The sequence below is a fragment of the Carex rostrata genome, chromosome 16 (assembly GCF_964058835.1).
Source record: "Carex rostrata chromosome 16, lpCarRost1.2, whole genome shotgun sequence".
Lineage (NCBI taxonomy): Eukaryota > Viridiplantae > Streptophyta > Magnoliopsida > Poales > Cyperaceae > Carex > Carex rostrata.
In genome coordinates, this window is record NC_135933.1 from 1,635,212 (window position 1) to 1,650,599 (window position 15,388).

Here is a 15,388-nt window from a genome sequence, read left to right on the forward strand (position 1 = left end):
ATAGGCAAATCCGTTCACAATTAAATTATATCCGAAAGCCATAGGTTGATGGTGACTTATAAGGGTATGTACCCTAACAGACCTCTATAACAATTGGCAAAACTGTTCCCAATTTATTTATATCCAAAAGACATAGGAATTAAATCCTCGAATTCAAGTTATATTTCATCACAAGTCGTGTGCCCGTGAGGTTACGTCGCTACAAGCTTTAATGATAGTGTTCATTATCTCACAACATGAAGAATGAAGTTCAAATTTCAACTACAACTGAGCTAAAAATTTTAATTGGAGAATTAGGCAAGGGGGTGTATACTTGAAAAACAAAAATAAAAATAAAAAACTGAAACTAAGGATAACTCTTCTCACTTATTCCAAACGGAAAAAACTTATTACCATTAAAACAAAGCATACCATCGATGCCAGCTACAACAGTTTAAACCTACACTCAACATTCATCAAAGCAGCCTCGCCAAACAATCACATAAATCAGGATAATGATAACAATACATAACAGTCTACTATGTCTACAAAAATTAACAGGCTTTGCCCAAACACCCTTGACAACCTTTGTGTGGACCCTTGACAACCTTTGTGCGGTCTGGCTTTCCTCTATCTAGTACCCATAACCTAAACCAAAAGAAAAGGGCAAGTCAATACCAATATTGTACTCAAACATTAGAAAAGTTCTACAAGTATTTAACAAAATCTTTGGGGGTGCTTAAAATAAAAAATTACCAGAGTTGTCCATGGGGTTTCCGACAGGTGCCGGCTCCGGCTCCTTGATGTCAACCACAACCACGTCAGAAGTGAGGAAGGTCTTGGCAACTGAAGCTGCATGCTCCATGCAGCATCTCACCACCTATTCAACACAATTAATATCCATTAGAGAACTACTTTTTTCTTTATATCTATTGTTCATTACGTGTACTTTCTCAAATAAAAAAAGATCATGAAATTTCCAGAAGTTACAAGACCCATGACATCGTCACTGTCAGTAATATGCAGATATCAGATCTTGAAAAACATTGTTGTTACAAATACATCTTGAAAAAAGCCTCAATCAGTAATCAGAATGTTTGGTACTACTATAACCAGTGTAGTTGCAATGACTCATTCACTATGTTAGTAGGTTTTTGGTCTTTGCTTTAGGACCACCAACCCATTTTGTCATTAATCCAATCTTCAAAATTGCTTTGAGCATGAAGGATAAGAGAATGGGGTAGGTTTAATTGACAGGTTCTTAAATTTCATACCAACCCATCTACCACACATATTGTTACAACTAAAAGAAAGATCTGGGTGGGGATAATACGAACGCCTTGGAGGTGTTAGCGCTTAAATGACCTCATCATCTCTACCAGCCCTAAATTTTATCCTCACCTTCTATGAAAAGTTGGATCTTTTTTTCTCATGTGAGCAGTATACATAAAAAAGTTAGCTCTTTCTTAGTTTCATCAAAAGGTTGTTGGCATAATGACAGGAAATCTGATAAAAAGACGCTACAAATAATATTAGAGTAATCTACTAGAAAAAGAGAAAGGAAGAACCTTTGTGGGGTCAATGATGCCAGCAGCCATGAGATCCTCATATTTACCAGTGGCAGCATTGTAACCAAACTTGTAGTTATCACTAGCAAGAACCTGATTGCATTCCAAAAAATCCAGTATTTGAGAGCAATTCTCCATCAACTGAATATAATGCTGAAACGAATTAGGAACTAAAAGAAACCTTTTCAACGACAACGCTTCCATTGACACCAGCATTCTTGGCAATCAGTTTCAGGGGATAGTTCAATGCTCTCTTGACTATATCAGCTCCCACCTACATTGCAATGTGAACTAACAAGCTAAATTTGCAGTACAATAATGTTTTAATTCAACATCAAATCTAATGATAACTGAACATAAATTGCGAGTGCACCGGTATGCTTTGAAATGTGCTGGTAACATACTGATAACTTAGAATTAGCAAATGTTTCAAATAATATACCTTTTGCTCATCATTCTCGAGTGTGTCCTTGATAGCATCAACTGTAGCAGCAAGCCTCAAAAGGGTACAGCCACCTCCTACTACTATTCCTTCCTCCACTGCTGCCTGAGATTCACGGCACACACATACGCACATGAGAAAGAAACAAATTTATGTTTAATTAATTAAGAAATGTTACCAAGTTTGAACAATTACCTTGGTAGCATTGAGAGCATCTTCGACTCTCAATTTCTTCTCCTTCAGCTCTGTTTCTGTTTGAGCTCCAACCTAAAAAAGTTACAGCGGATAGTAGTTAGAGAACCCCTCATTTTTCTGTACTCGAACATTATAATTGCTGCAACAGAATGTTTCTGTTCAGAATCATTCGAGTTAAAATAAGCAAGACCAAAAAGCGAATACAAAATTGATGTAGGAAGGATATACCTGAATGACAGCAACACCACCAGAGAGCTTAGCTATTCTCTCACTGAGCTTTTCCTTCTCATACTCTTGTTCAGCATTCTGAAAAAGACACAACACACATCATAATAAAAGAAGAAACAGAAAAAATGCAGAAGAAACAAAGAACTGTTTTTCTCCCGGTTCCTCTCAGATGGAACATAATCATTCTTTACCAAATATCATAAGCTCAAATCAACAGCTATTTTTGTATTCATCTCAGACAAAGAGTCACTTTTTACTTTCAAAAACAAAAACTTTTCAACCCAATTTGGCACAATTTTAGCTCCAATAAAATGCACACCTCGATCAGGTTCTTAATTTGAACAACTCTCTTGGCAACGTCCTCTTGAGTTGTACCATCTCCAACTATTGTGGTAGAATCCTTTGTTAGCACCACCTTTGCTGCAGTGCCCAGAACCTCACCTCCTGCTTTGTCCAATGACAAGCCTACCTCTTCTCTTATCACAGTCGCTGCAACCCAAGGAGATATTTTCAATATATGACAGCAACAAACCTCATCTTTTAAAATTTAAAGCTGCATGTACAAGGATAAAAAAGAGAAACATCAACAAGTACCTCCTGTGAGAATGGCAATGTCATCAAGGTACTGGCTTTTGCGCTCGCCAAAACCAGGTGCTTTCAAGGCGGCAATCTTTAGAGAACCTCTCAGCTTGTTCACGACCAAAGTGGCCAGAGCCTCTTGCTCAATGTCTTCTGCTATAATAATGATTGGGTAACCTCCCCTTATAGCTTCCTCCAACACGTTGATCAGGTCCCGAGCATTCGTAATTTTCTTGTCTACCAAAAGCATCTGCAAGTTCAAATAAAATAAAGTTAGCAATGCAATGCAGGCATTCTTCCAAGAAAATGTTTTTTTTAAAAAAACTTTCGCATTCAGACTAACTGCATTTACAATAGGGTAAATCTTTTAATATCACGTAGCTTAAGGGAAAAAAATATGAGGTCCATAATTCAATGTCATTACTGTGACCGTGATGAAATACAGCCAGTTCCTTAACGCATTGGAACAAAATTGCAAAGCTCATTAGTCCCACTCAACTAGTAGATAGTTAGCATTAACTTGCTCAATGAAAATATAAACTAGCTACATGCAGGAGTTGTAAGAAACATAAAGCCATTTACACACCTTGCAATTCTCATACTCAGCGGTCATTTTTTCACTGTCAGTAACAAAGTAGGGGGAAATGTAGCCACGATCAAACTGCATTCCCTCAACAACATAAAGGCTATTTTCCGCACTCTTGCCTTCTTCAAGGGTGACAACACCCTTTCTGCCGACTTTGCTCATGGCTTCGGCAATCATGTTGCCGATCTCATAATTGTTTCCTGCACTCACTGCTGCCACATCTGCCAACTCACTGTCTTCCACCTGCATTACTCAGACAAAACCATTCTCAATACTAAAAACACTCTTAAACATACAAAACCAGCTTTTAACTTCTATTATTACTTTTAGTGGAATGATAGACCATCGATAAATCAGATTATTGATTCAGATTCCTCAGCTTTTCAAAAAGTAAAACTTCCACACCATGAATGAACGGGCAGCAGATTTATAGTGTCCAAGAATAATGTTTTAGTAATTTAGAGATAAATTAGAGATAACAATCCAAATTTACCTCCTTTGACATCTTCTTTAATTCAGCCACCAAGGCCTTAGTTGTTTTTTCAATGCCACGAGTAATTTGGACAGGGTTGGCTCCAGCTGCTACAACCTGCATTAGTGAAAGCACGTCATTTCCAGTTCATGCGATAGTTCTAATTTTATAGAAACAACCATGCATGAGTCTCGGACTAGAGAACTGAGCAGGTTACATAAATTAGATACAGCTTACCTTGACACCTTCGGCAATGAGCCCTTGAGCGAGAACAACAGATGTGGTTGTCCCATCACCAGCCAAATCATTGGTCTTGGCAGCAGCTTGCCTCACAAGCTTTGCTCCAATATTTTCAACTGGGTCCTCTAGCTCAACCTACACCATTAAAATAGTCAGCAAATTTATTACTGTTTTGCAAAGTCAGTAATCACTGAAAAAGGATGCAGAACCATAAAATAGGGAAGAAATGTACCTCTCTTGCAACAGTAACACCGTCATTAATAATTTTTGGGGAACCATACTTGCTTTCCAAGACCACATTCCTCCCTTTCGGCCCAAGGGTAACACCTACCAAATCTGCTAGCTTGTTCACTCCAGCCTGCAATTGAAAACATTAAATATAAGAAAATGACACATTGTACGAACAACAATTATGTCTTACATTTAAAAAGAATTGCATGAAATCTTACTTGAAGCTTCTTAGTAGCAGAACCATCCTTGTTGAAGTAAAGTTCCTTGGCCGCTCTGACCTTGTAGTTGTGTTTTCTTTGGTACCTTACGTTTCTAGATGGCATGGAGACCTTGTCGGTAGAGGTTAGGCCACTAGAAGAGGCCATCGGACCAATTGTAGATACAGTGCCAAAAGTTGTCGCCATTATTCTATTCAGATTAAACAATGATAGTAATTAAAGATGCAAGTACAGCGTTTCTACAAATTAAACAAACGGTTGTTACTTCAGTTGAATTATAATTCCTAGCTGCACACAATATCATTGCCCTTCCATGTAACTTATTAGCCAACAATTGTCAATGCAGATGAACCAGGATAAGCCCAAAAGATTTTCACAGCCAGAGGTAAAGAAAAGTTAAAATTGCTCAGCAATTTTAAACATTTCATATTTGAAGGCCGTATACCTTATACCAGTGACAGTTGACTCTTCTAAAGAACCATGAAACAGAAACTCGTCGGATGTACAGCCAAAAAAATTTGCCGAACAATACTAATTTTGCATTTAAATCTAAACCAGACCTACAAATTTAATCTAGATTTAGTGCGAATCAACCCCGTCTTATCACTGTTACTTTTCAATCGAACTATAAGTTCCAGACAAACTAATAGCTACTGGGTATAAGCAAATAAAAGCAAAATCTGAATGAAGCTCACCTCGCTACTGATTGGGAGGCTAGGGTTTTAGCGATACTTTGGTAGGATAAGGCTTTTCCTTCTCAGCAGCTCTCTATTCTCTCGCGAAGTAGGCAAAGGATTGGTCTCTTTATAGATGAAATGTACTCCGTTTCCTACCTAAACTTGGTTCGTGAGAGTGCATAAATGGTACAGAGTCCGGTCCCACAAATTAGTGAAAATCGGTGTTGGAAGACCAGGTCGATGAAAGTTAACTTATCCAAGGGTTTTGTGTCGGGAAGGTTCGAGAGGCTATCGCATCCCTCGGATCTGTTAAGATGCGGTTTTGTGAAATTGTAGGTGTCAACAGTGTGGTGTGGAAGAGTCTAGAAGCAGCACAGCGCGAGCTGGTCCTTTTTCTTCTTCTTTTCTTTTCTTTTCTTTAGCACAACTGCACAAGCCCGTAGGCATTTTATTCGTTTCCTTGTAATTTGGTTGGGATAAAGCAGGCCTCAAAGAATAATCGATACGGGCTGGGTCCAAGGTTGAATCGTTTCTTTTTTATCCGCTATGGAGCTCTAATTCTAATAGAATGAGACAAAAAAACATGGCGGCTCCTAATCTGATTGATTTAGTTTCCAATTTAATTTGATTTAGTTATATATTTCTCTAAATGATGACTCCGATTGATTCAATTTTCGATCTAGTTTGATTTTGTGTTTTATTGGCGTTGTATATAAAAGGATTCGATACAGTGTAATCAATCAGAAATAACAACACAAATATGCACTCCTATCATTACAATCGAGTAAGAATTATCAAATTTATATTCAATAGCATATAACAATTAGTTTATAACTATTTTAAATCAATACAACCCCCTGAGAGATTTCAACAACAACAAAATAATAACGTTTAAATTAATATTTTTTATTGGAAATTTATTTTCTTTTTCTCCATCTTTACCGATTTTATAAAGAATTAAAATCAGGTATCATGTAGTTATACGAGGAACAAAATCAGCGAATGCGAGACATTTCTCGCGGATGAATAAAATCAGCGAAACATTTGTCGTCTCTTTCTACTGGAATACTAATTATTTTCTTCATTTATTAGATTTTATAAAGAATTAGAATTACTCTGTTTCAAAAAGTAGCCAGATTATATATAAATTTGAATGCATGGATTCAAATTTTAATACCAAGTGTTCACATCTCTGATTATTTTACTCTATGCGTATTTTAGATGAGAAGAGACTTACAAATATAATATCTTATAATAAATTTAGCTTTGTGATTTTCAAACTTTTATACAGTCGATTCAAACTGTTTAACATGACTTTTATATTAAAATGAGCTTGGAGATCAAATTTTATATATTTTTTTAATATTCTTACTATTTATTAAGTATTTTACAAAATTATTGTTTTTCAATGGTCCACAATTGTCTTAAAACAGTAATTTTGTAAAATAATTAATAAATAGTAAAAAAATAAAAAAAATAAAAAATTTGATTTTAAAGTACATTTTAATATAGAAATTATATTGAACAGTTTAAATCGACTATTTGAATTTTAAAAATTACAAAACAGAATTATTGTAAAATATTATAACTTACAAATGTTGTAAGTAGTTTCCTCCTCATTTTAAATATCTTTTTATAAGAGAACGAAAATTACGAAAAAAAATAATCACAAACGTGCAGTGTCTGTGATTTATGAAATAGTCAGGTGTTCATGTTGCCGTAGCTAAGTTTATCCAATTTTTTATTAATATCAAAAATAAATATCAAATTTCAAAATCTATATCCGATTTTGAAAATTTTCAGAATCTACTCAAAATGCAAAAGAATTTTGCGGTTTTATAATTCTTATTTATGCAAAAATATTTTGCGTTTTAAGTTTTTTCTATTTTTTTAATTAAACATAAAATATTATAATTTATTTATTTTTGTATGCCGTTTAATTACAGCCGAAATAAAAACGGTAAAATTAAAATTTTATTTGGATTTTAATAATACAATCAAACCAATAGAAATAAAACCAAACGAACCGAATTAAATTTCAGTTTATCCCATGGAATCTAAATAAAGAGATAAATTAATTTTTTTTTTTTACAGGATAAAAAAAATTTATATATTTCAATACACATAATTGAACTACTATCCAGTGAATTTCGTACTTACGGAGAAATAAAACATTCATGGTTGATATTATATTGGCTCAAAATATTTACACTACTTTTTTCGGCCAGTTCGATATAATTGGTTATAAAAATTTCTAAACCTAACAAAACAATTAAATTGTATCGATCCATTTAATCAGAAAACCGAATCATTTAATCCTCGTATGCCATAAAATTCCGAATCATTTAATCCTCGTATGCCATAAAATTCGTGTGTTGCGTGGTCTGCCGAGGACAAACTCGCGCTGCTCTGAGCATTCCTTGTACGCAATAAAAAATCTCTCCAAATTATGTTTTCCCCTCACATATATATTATACGAGGAGGGTTCAAATGCACCCAAATTTTTGTGCACCCAAATGCATCATATCTTTCAAATTTTTTTTCTCCGTTTTCAAAGTCCGAATAGTCAATCCGAACCATTAGATGCGATCTATATATTAAGATGTGCTTGGAGACCAAATTTTACATTTTTTGGAATTTTTTTACTATTTATTAAGCCACTTTGAAAATCGCTGATTTTAAATTGTCTGGACCATTGGATCAGCGATTTTTCAAAGTGGCTTAATAAATAGTAAAAAAATTCAAAAAAATGTAAAATTTGGTCTCCAAGCACATCTTAATATATATATTGCATCTAACGGTTCGGATTGACTATTCGGACTTTGAAAATAGAGAAAAAGGATAGGGTGCATTTGGGTGCATTTGAACCCTCCCCATATTATATTTATCATTCTAAATTTTCAAAAGCTCAGAATTTATTTAATTTATTGAGTTACTATAAAAGCTATTTTAAAGTTTATAAAATGCTGATTCACTCTTTATTTTTGAAAAAATAAAAATTACAGTGTGTTTAATAGAAAAGTTTTATGGAGTAAATTTATGAATTTTTGAAATTTAGATATAATATTATAAATTTTAGATGAAGGGAAAATTTTTACTTTACCCATCCTCGTATAATAACTTTTAAAATAGCCAATTTACCCATTAAAACATCATAATATCTAATATCTCCGTACAAATTAAACATTCTTTCATTTATCCCCTTTTAATTATTTAATTATATATAAAAGTACATTGACTAATATGTCCTCTGAATGTAAATGGAGTTGTCCTGTAGTCTTCTTTCTCCTCATACTACACATCTAACATTTTTTCGTATTTTATTTGAAGGAGATCGGATGGGAAAAACTTTTTGCTCTAGACAAAAGCAAGAAATTTTAAAGCTGAAGCTATTGAACTTGAATTTAATCCCGATATATTTATTTTCGAGGTTGTTTGTAACTTTAATTTCATTTGAACTAATGGAAAGTTTGATCGGACCATTGTGGAAACTTAGCAAAAATTGAATACATGGTCATCTTATTACGATTCTTAGTTACTAATTAAAAAAAAAAAAAATAAACGAAGTCGATACGAGTTTGGAACAAATTTCAACATTATTCAAGGATAACCCTTTTATGGCTTGCATTATGAAATTTTTGAGTGATGCGTAAATAATACCGATTTCCTTTTCATATTTTCAATTAAAAAATTTACACAAATACCCTCAGTTTTTTTCATGTTAGTTTTAAAAATTTAAGAAGATGTGACTGACGCCCATGTGCCATATCTTATTAGAGAAACATCAATATTTTTGTATTGAAATATAATTGTACTTAACTTACTTGTTAATTATTCGTTAGAAAATTTTATTTTATGATAATAAATATTTTAAAATTAAGTATCAATATTTAAAAAAAATGAGCATAATTTTTTTTACTTAAACTAATATTGTTTTTTTTTTTGTTTTGTTCTGTCATTTAATTAGAGTTATATATTGTGATATTCATAATTAAAAAAAATAACTACTTAACAATTTTATTGCTCTATTAATCCTCCACATATATGCTAGTAGTTTGATAATTTAAAAATATGACATCAATTAATCCTTCATCTATATTACAATACAAAAACATCGGTGACGCGCTGATATTTTATACCCTATTTAATTCCAGTCCAAGTGCATCTTTGTTTCAATGCAAAAATATCGATATTTCTGTAATAAAATATGGACGTTACATCTTCTTAAAGTAAAAAAAAAAAGAAAAAAAAAGAGAGACAAACACTGAATCTCTCAGCAATTGTCTTGGAAAACCTCAAAATAAACATTTAAAAAAAATCAGGACACTTGTATATATTTTTTTAATGGAGATAGTAATTTTTTTTTAAATTCATATAAACTCCGTCTATTCTTTTATTTTTTTAATGGTAACTAAAAAAATTCGGCTCAATTTTTCACATGAATATAAATACTGTAATCAATTAATCTTTAATTAAACCATCGTTAAACTAAAAATTAGAGCTTAGCCAAAATACCGTAATTAATAACAAATTTTGGGGTCGACACAGATGAGCGTGGATCGCAGTGGGTCGATTGGGCCGGGTCAGCATCCCCTAAAGTAACCCAACTTTTAGGTTTTGAATCGACATCGTCCGATTTGAATCTGTCGCTATAAATTACATCGGGATGTGTGCGCTTCACTTCGGATGGATTATCACAGATTCGAATCGGACGGTCCAGATCTAAAACCTAACTTTTGGGTTACTTCACTGGATCCGAACTCATTGAGACCCGCATCAAGACCCGGTCTTTGCGCGGCGCATCACACTCCATTCAGAACAGCGGAGGGAGGTAAGATAACGTCCCTGGTGTTTTCGCGGTCTACCGAGTCCGACGCTGAGCCTAACCGGAACAAATAAATATAAGAGCCGCTTAACCGGATGCCAAATCATTTCGATCTAATCTCTAGGGTTTGAAAGAGGTGCTGGGGCGGCTGCTATATTCTACCGTTTGCTATTTGTTTTCTTTTTGCATTTATAAGTCTTCTGAAATCTCCATGACTTTCTCATGGCCATGGGATTATATTTTTGACCAATTCCTTTTTTCATTATTATTTAAATTGAATTACATAAGCTGCTGGCGATGATGTAAAAAAAGGCCGGACTTACAGCTGCCCCCACAATTTTGTTTGGGATTTGGTAGTAGCTTGATGATCTCTACGGTGTAAAGGTTTTACTGAGCCAGCTTTCTTTCTGTATAGCGCAAAAATTATGTTGATTTCATAAAGATAAAATTAACTTTTAAATTTTTATTTAGACAAGAAAAAATATCAAGAAAGAAACAAACAAAACAGAAGGATATTTTTTTTCATATACGGAGCTCGCTCTTTCATCCATCACAAACGAAGAATCTGTATATTAGACCATGAATTCACCTTCCCTTCAAGCAAACCATCTCCACCACTTGATCCCATCCGAACCCACCCCAAAACAAAAGAAAACCCAATTTCTTCATCTCAAATCCAAAACTCACCATAGAGATGTCTCAACCTACAACTCAATTTTATTCAAACTGGCCAATGAAAAAGATGACCCAATTCCCAAATCCATCGCCTTGTACCAAGAGTTGCTCCATAGCGGCTTTTCACCAAACACCTTCACCTTCCCTTGCCTTCTCAAGCTTCTGGCAAACTCACGTGCCTTGTCTGAGGGAAAATTGATTCATGCCCATATTATCAAATTGGGATTTGAGTATGATGCCTATATCAGAAACAATCTAATCAGGCTTTATGCACTGTGTGGTGATATTGGCATTGCACGCAAGTTGTTTGATCTGTTTCCTGAGAGAGACGTGGTTTCATGGACTATCTTAATGTCTGGATATACCAAAATTGGAATGTTTAGAGAATCTATCAAGCTGTTTATGCAAATGATGGCTTTAAATTTGGAAGTTGATGCTGTTACTGTGGTATCTGCACTATCAACTTGTTCCAAGCTTGGCGATTTGAATTTGGGCAAGAAATTGCACAAATTTATTAAAACCAAAAATGTGAATATGGATGTGTATGCATGGAATGCATTAGTGGACATGTATGCAAAGTGCGGGGATATCACCTGTGCCTATAAGCAGTTCAAGCAAATGCCAGAAAGGAATATTGTTACGTGGAACTCGATGATTTCTGGGTTTGTACATGCCGGGGAGTTCACAAGGGCATTGTCAGTATTTCGAAAGATGCAAAGTGAAGGAATTGATCCAGACAATACGACTCTTGTATCTGTGCTTAGCGCATGTACAAATCTTGGAGCACTTGATATGGGAAGATGGGTACACCTGTTCATGCTGAGATTGGGTATCAAGCCAGAAGGGGTCTTAGGAAATGCATTGGTTGACATGTATGCAAAATGCGGTGTAATAGACCATGCAGTGCAAGTATTTGAAGGGATGGCACAAAGGGATGTTTTCACCTTCAGTTGCTTGATAGTAGGGTTTGCCATGAATGGAAAAGCCAAGAACGCTTTGGATCTCTTCTTTGAGATGTTGACAGTTGGCGTAGAGCCGAATGAGGTTACTTTTGTTGGTGTGCTGACAGCATGTAGCCATGCCGGTTTAGTTAAGGAAGGTCTCCTCCAATTCGAAAACATGACTAAAATTTACAAATTAAAACCAAAAGTTGAACATTACGGATGTGTTGTAGATATGCTGGGTCGTGCCGGGCATTTAGAAAAAGCAGAAGAATTTGTGAAAGAAATGCATGTTGAACCGGATTCGTCTATATGGGGTTCTCTTCTTGCAGCTTGTAGGATGCATGGGCATGTAGAAATGGGGGAGAGAGTCATGCAGCGTGTTCAGGATACACAGAGCAAAGAAGACGGGGATTATGTACTCATGTCGAACATGTATGCATCTTCTAACAGACGGTATGATTCAATTTGGGTGAGAAAGGAGATGAGGAGAAAAAAGGTAAAGAAAATACCTGGATGTAGTTCAATTGAGATAGATGGGATTGTTTACGAGTTTCGAGCAGGAAACAAGTTCTCCTTGTGAGGCTTCCTCCAACAAGTTCACTGTTTTGGCTTGAGAATTATAACAGTATGCAGACTTGCACAGTAATTTTCAATTTTCCAATGCCAGTACTGGATAGCAGAGAGGTGTTTGTGTGATCTCATTCAATCAGGCTTCTTGTGACATATAACTCTATTTTATTTTGTGATAAAACAGACATGACAACTGAAGGAAATGTAATTCTCATTCTTTCTTTTTTTAATTTTTGCTGCATCTGAATCTGAAAATCAGTAGTGCAAATTAAATGACAGAAAAAACTTAAAAAGATTATTGGAGTTTGTACCTGAGAGAATAAACTGGAAATAAGAGTGCCAAATAAAACACTCCTAATAAGAAAACAAAAAGAAATGAGCAAGAGCAAATATCTGGCAAATTTTATTTATTTGCATTGATACAGCTTACAACTAGTACTGCAACAGTAAGGCAAGATAATGCCAGTACTACTTCAACACAGAATACATAACATAAAGACAATTTTGTAAACTCCTCCAACTATTTTTTTGCAAGAACTCTACTATTCCTTGACATCGGTTGGAGAACTTGGAGGTTCCCCGGCAATGCTAGGAGAGGGACGCTCAACCTCCTCGATCTCCACTTCTCGTACCCAAACTGTCTGGTCCAAAACTGATGTCCCGTTCTCAGTCGGGTGCGGTGGCGCCGGCCGACTATTGTTCACATCTATTTCCGACTCTTCTGCCGGCACAAAAACACCTGTCTCTGGATCTGGGGCCCAGAAATTTTCAGTTTCAGACTCCACCTTGTCCGGGAGCATCGGTGTCACCATCTTCGCATTATTTTCATGCTCTTCAATAGGTTTTTGGTTCAGTGCTTCATGCATGCTGTCACAGTCCAAATTCACTTCATCTGTGTCACTGCCGCTGTAATTGTTTGAAGATGTATGAGCTCCTCTCCTGTAGATAATAAACATGCTCTTCAATATTTTCTCGAGTTACTTTGTTTATTTATTTCATAGTAAAGGCACCTTGACCTTTTTTTACTAAACCCCCCTCCCCAAAGTCACCAACCAACATTTGTCCTATTCTATTTTTACAAAAGCAACTGTAAATTCTAGGGAAGACACCTCATATAAGAGTCAATTTTGTTCTAGTAGAGACTAGAGACACCTCAGAAATTTTGATTCCATGACTTTCACTGTTCATTGTCTCATGTTCTAATTAAATGTGCAGAAATAATCAAGATTTCAATTTTTTGACAGAATTAACCGATCAGGTTGCGAAGCCGGAAAGGGAAAGCCAAGAAGGGTATATGTAATTAAACTTACGAGTCTTACCTGATAATTTATCTATTACGTGAAAACATTTATTTACACAAAAAAAATGTACCAAAGATTGTTGAAAATTTATATTTCATATAACCCTGCTTCCTACTTTTTCCGACTTTGCCCCCATAGCAACTGATCCATGGTTACTTCATAAGAAACCAAAAATGGGTGACTAACCTGACAGAGATGAGGGATGACAGAAGACTACCAATTTGCAAAGCTGGTAACGCTTTGGCAAATTTACCACGCTTCAAATGGGCTGATGCAATGGCCATGGCGAAGAGGATCTGTAACACTCTGTGATCTGTCTAGCTCTTTGATGTTCTATTCAGATGAAAGAGGAGAATATTTTGAGAAGAATGGAGGTGCTGTGCGCCTGACGCCTGTGTTTGTTGAGAGAATTTCGCAAAGGAATACATTGAGACTGAGGCACCGCCTTTTAAGCCTTTTGAGTTGTTCCAGAGGCACAGCTGTTGGGCAACGTGGCAGTGGGAGAGTGACCGACATTTTTATTTTTATCTAATTAAAAAATTATTTTAATAATAATAACTAAGGTATAGGAATAATTTTAAAAATACTCAAATCATGGAATTTTTTCACGGCTGATTCCAATCCGTGAAAAAATTTCACGGTTTCAACTTTTTTTTTTTTACAGAACATAAATTTGTATTTTTTTGTATTAAAATATTATAAATGTTGGATATATTTCTTTGAAAATAGATGGAATACAATATAATTTGATTTATTAGAAAAACTGTAACAAATAACCCGGATCAACATTTTTCAGGTCGGATTTTTCGTGGCTGTAAGAAAAATTAATATATTTCATTTTGTGTTATTGTAAAAAAAAATGCTTGGATTTTGAGTTATTGATCCCGGTTCAAAAGTCACTTCTAGGTAATACATAAAATATTGTCATTCTTCTAGTACATTTAATTTATAAAAAGTTGTATCTATTTTTTTTTACAATAACACATAATGAAATATATTAATTTTTCTTACAGCCGCGAAAAATTCGACCTGAAAAATGTTGATCCGGTTGTTACAGTCTTTCTAATAAATCAAATTATATTGTATTCCATCTATTTTCAAAGAAATATATCCAACATTTCTAATACAAAAAATAAAAAATAAATAAAAATTTCTGTTTTGTAAAAAAAAAATGGAACTGTGAAATTTTTCCATGGACTAGAATTAAAATTCCAAGCCGTGGAAAAATTCCACGGTTTGGGTATTTTCAAAATTATTCCTAAACCTTGATTATTATTATTAAAATAATTTTTTAATTGAGTAAAAATAAAAATGTCGGGGAGAGTGACCACTTCAGCAGTTTTTTTCCCAGAATTTTTTATTAATAGAAATAATGTAAAAAAATACATGGACGGTACAAAAAATTGTGTAATTTTTTTTTTCGATTCCTTTACAAATTACAATTGTCAGAAAGATTTTTTTTTTCTATTATAACCTCCTCTGCGTGTCATAGAAAATTCCATTTCTAAACAAAACAAACTGTAAAAAAAAAAATCGATGTACCCTGCGCTGATTTTTTTTAGGAGCCTCATAATTGTACTTCAAATAAAATCTCCGAACGCGTCCTCTAAGTAGTTTAATAGAAAAAAATTTCATTTTCAGCGCTAATATTCAAACAT

General features: G+C 34.5%; 2 protein-coding genes, 1 non-coding gene and 1 pseudogene across 3 annotated transcripts; 2 read left to right on the top strand and 2 right to left on the bottom strand.

Annotated features, from left to right (window-relative positions):
- Positions 1-347: 347 nt before the first annotated feature.
- Positions 348-5,755, bottom strand: LOC144567457 (ruBisCO large subunit-binding protein subunit beta, chloroplastic). The gene is made up of 15 exons (XM_078317599.1): positions 5,434-5,755; positions 4,739-4,928; positions 4,522-4,647; positions 4,287-4,424; positions 4,071-4,166; positions 3,578-3,820; positions 3,007-3,241; positions 2,732-2,901; positions 2,413-2,490; positions 2,185-2,256; positions 1,990-2,094; positions 1,729-1,821; positions 1,548-1,640; positions 736-859; positions 348-627 (listed from the first exon to the last, which is right to left on the bottom strand). The coding sequence occupies exons 2-15, from the start codon at positions 4,922-4,924 to the stop codon at positions 614-616; spliced, it is 1,773 nt and encodes a 590-aa protein (XP_078173725.1). The 5' UTR covers positions 4,925-4,928; positions 5,434-5,755; the 3' UTR covers positions 348-613.
- Positions 5,756-10,532: 4,777 nt separating this feature from the next.
- LOC144567892 (small nucleolar RNA snoR113) lies at positions 10,533-10,639 on the top strand. The gene has a single exon (XR_013515538.1). It is a non-coding gene; the product is annotated as a small nucleolar RNA snoR113 (small nucleolar RNA).
- A 103-nt stretch (positions 10,640-10,742) lies between these two features.
- On the top strand, positions 10,743-12,563 carry LOC144567459 (pentatricopeptide repeat-containing protein At1g08070, chloroplastic pseudogene; annotated as a pseudogene).
- Positions 12,564-12,811: 248 nt separating this feature from the next.
- LOC144567462 (uncharacterized) lies at positions 12,812-14,134 on the bottom strand. The gene is made up of 2 exons (XM_078317605.1): positions 13,917-14,134; positions 12,812-13,368 (listed from the first exon to the last, which is right to left on the bottom strand). Exons 1-2 carry the CDS (start codon positions 14,012-14,014, stop codon positions 12,972-12,974), a joined length of 495 nt encoding a protein of 164 aa, XP_078173731.1. The 5' UTR covers positions 14,015-14,134; the 3' UTR covers positions 12,812-12,971.
- Positions 14,135-15,388: the final 1,254 nt, after the last annotated feature.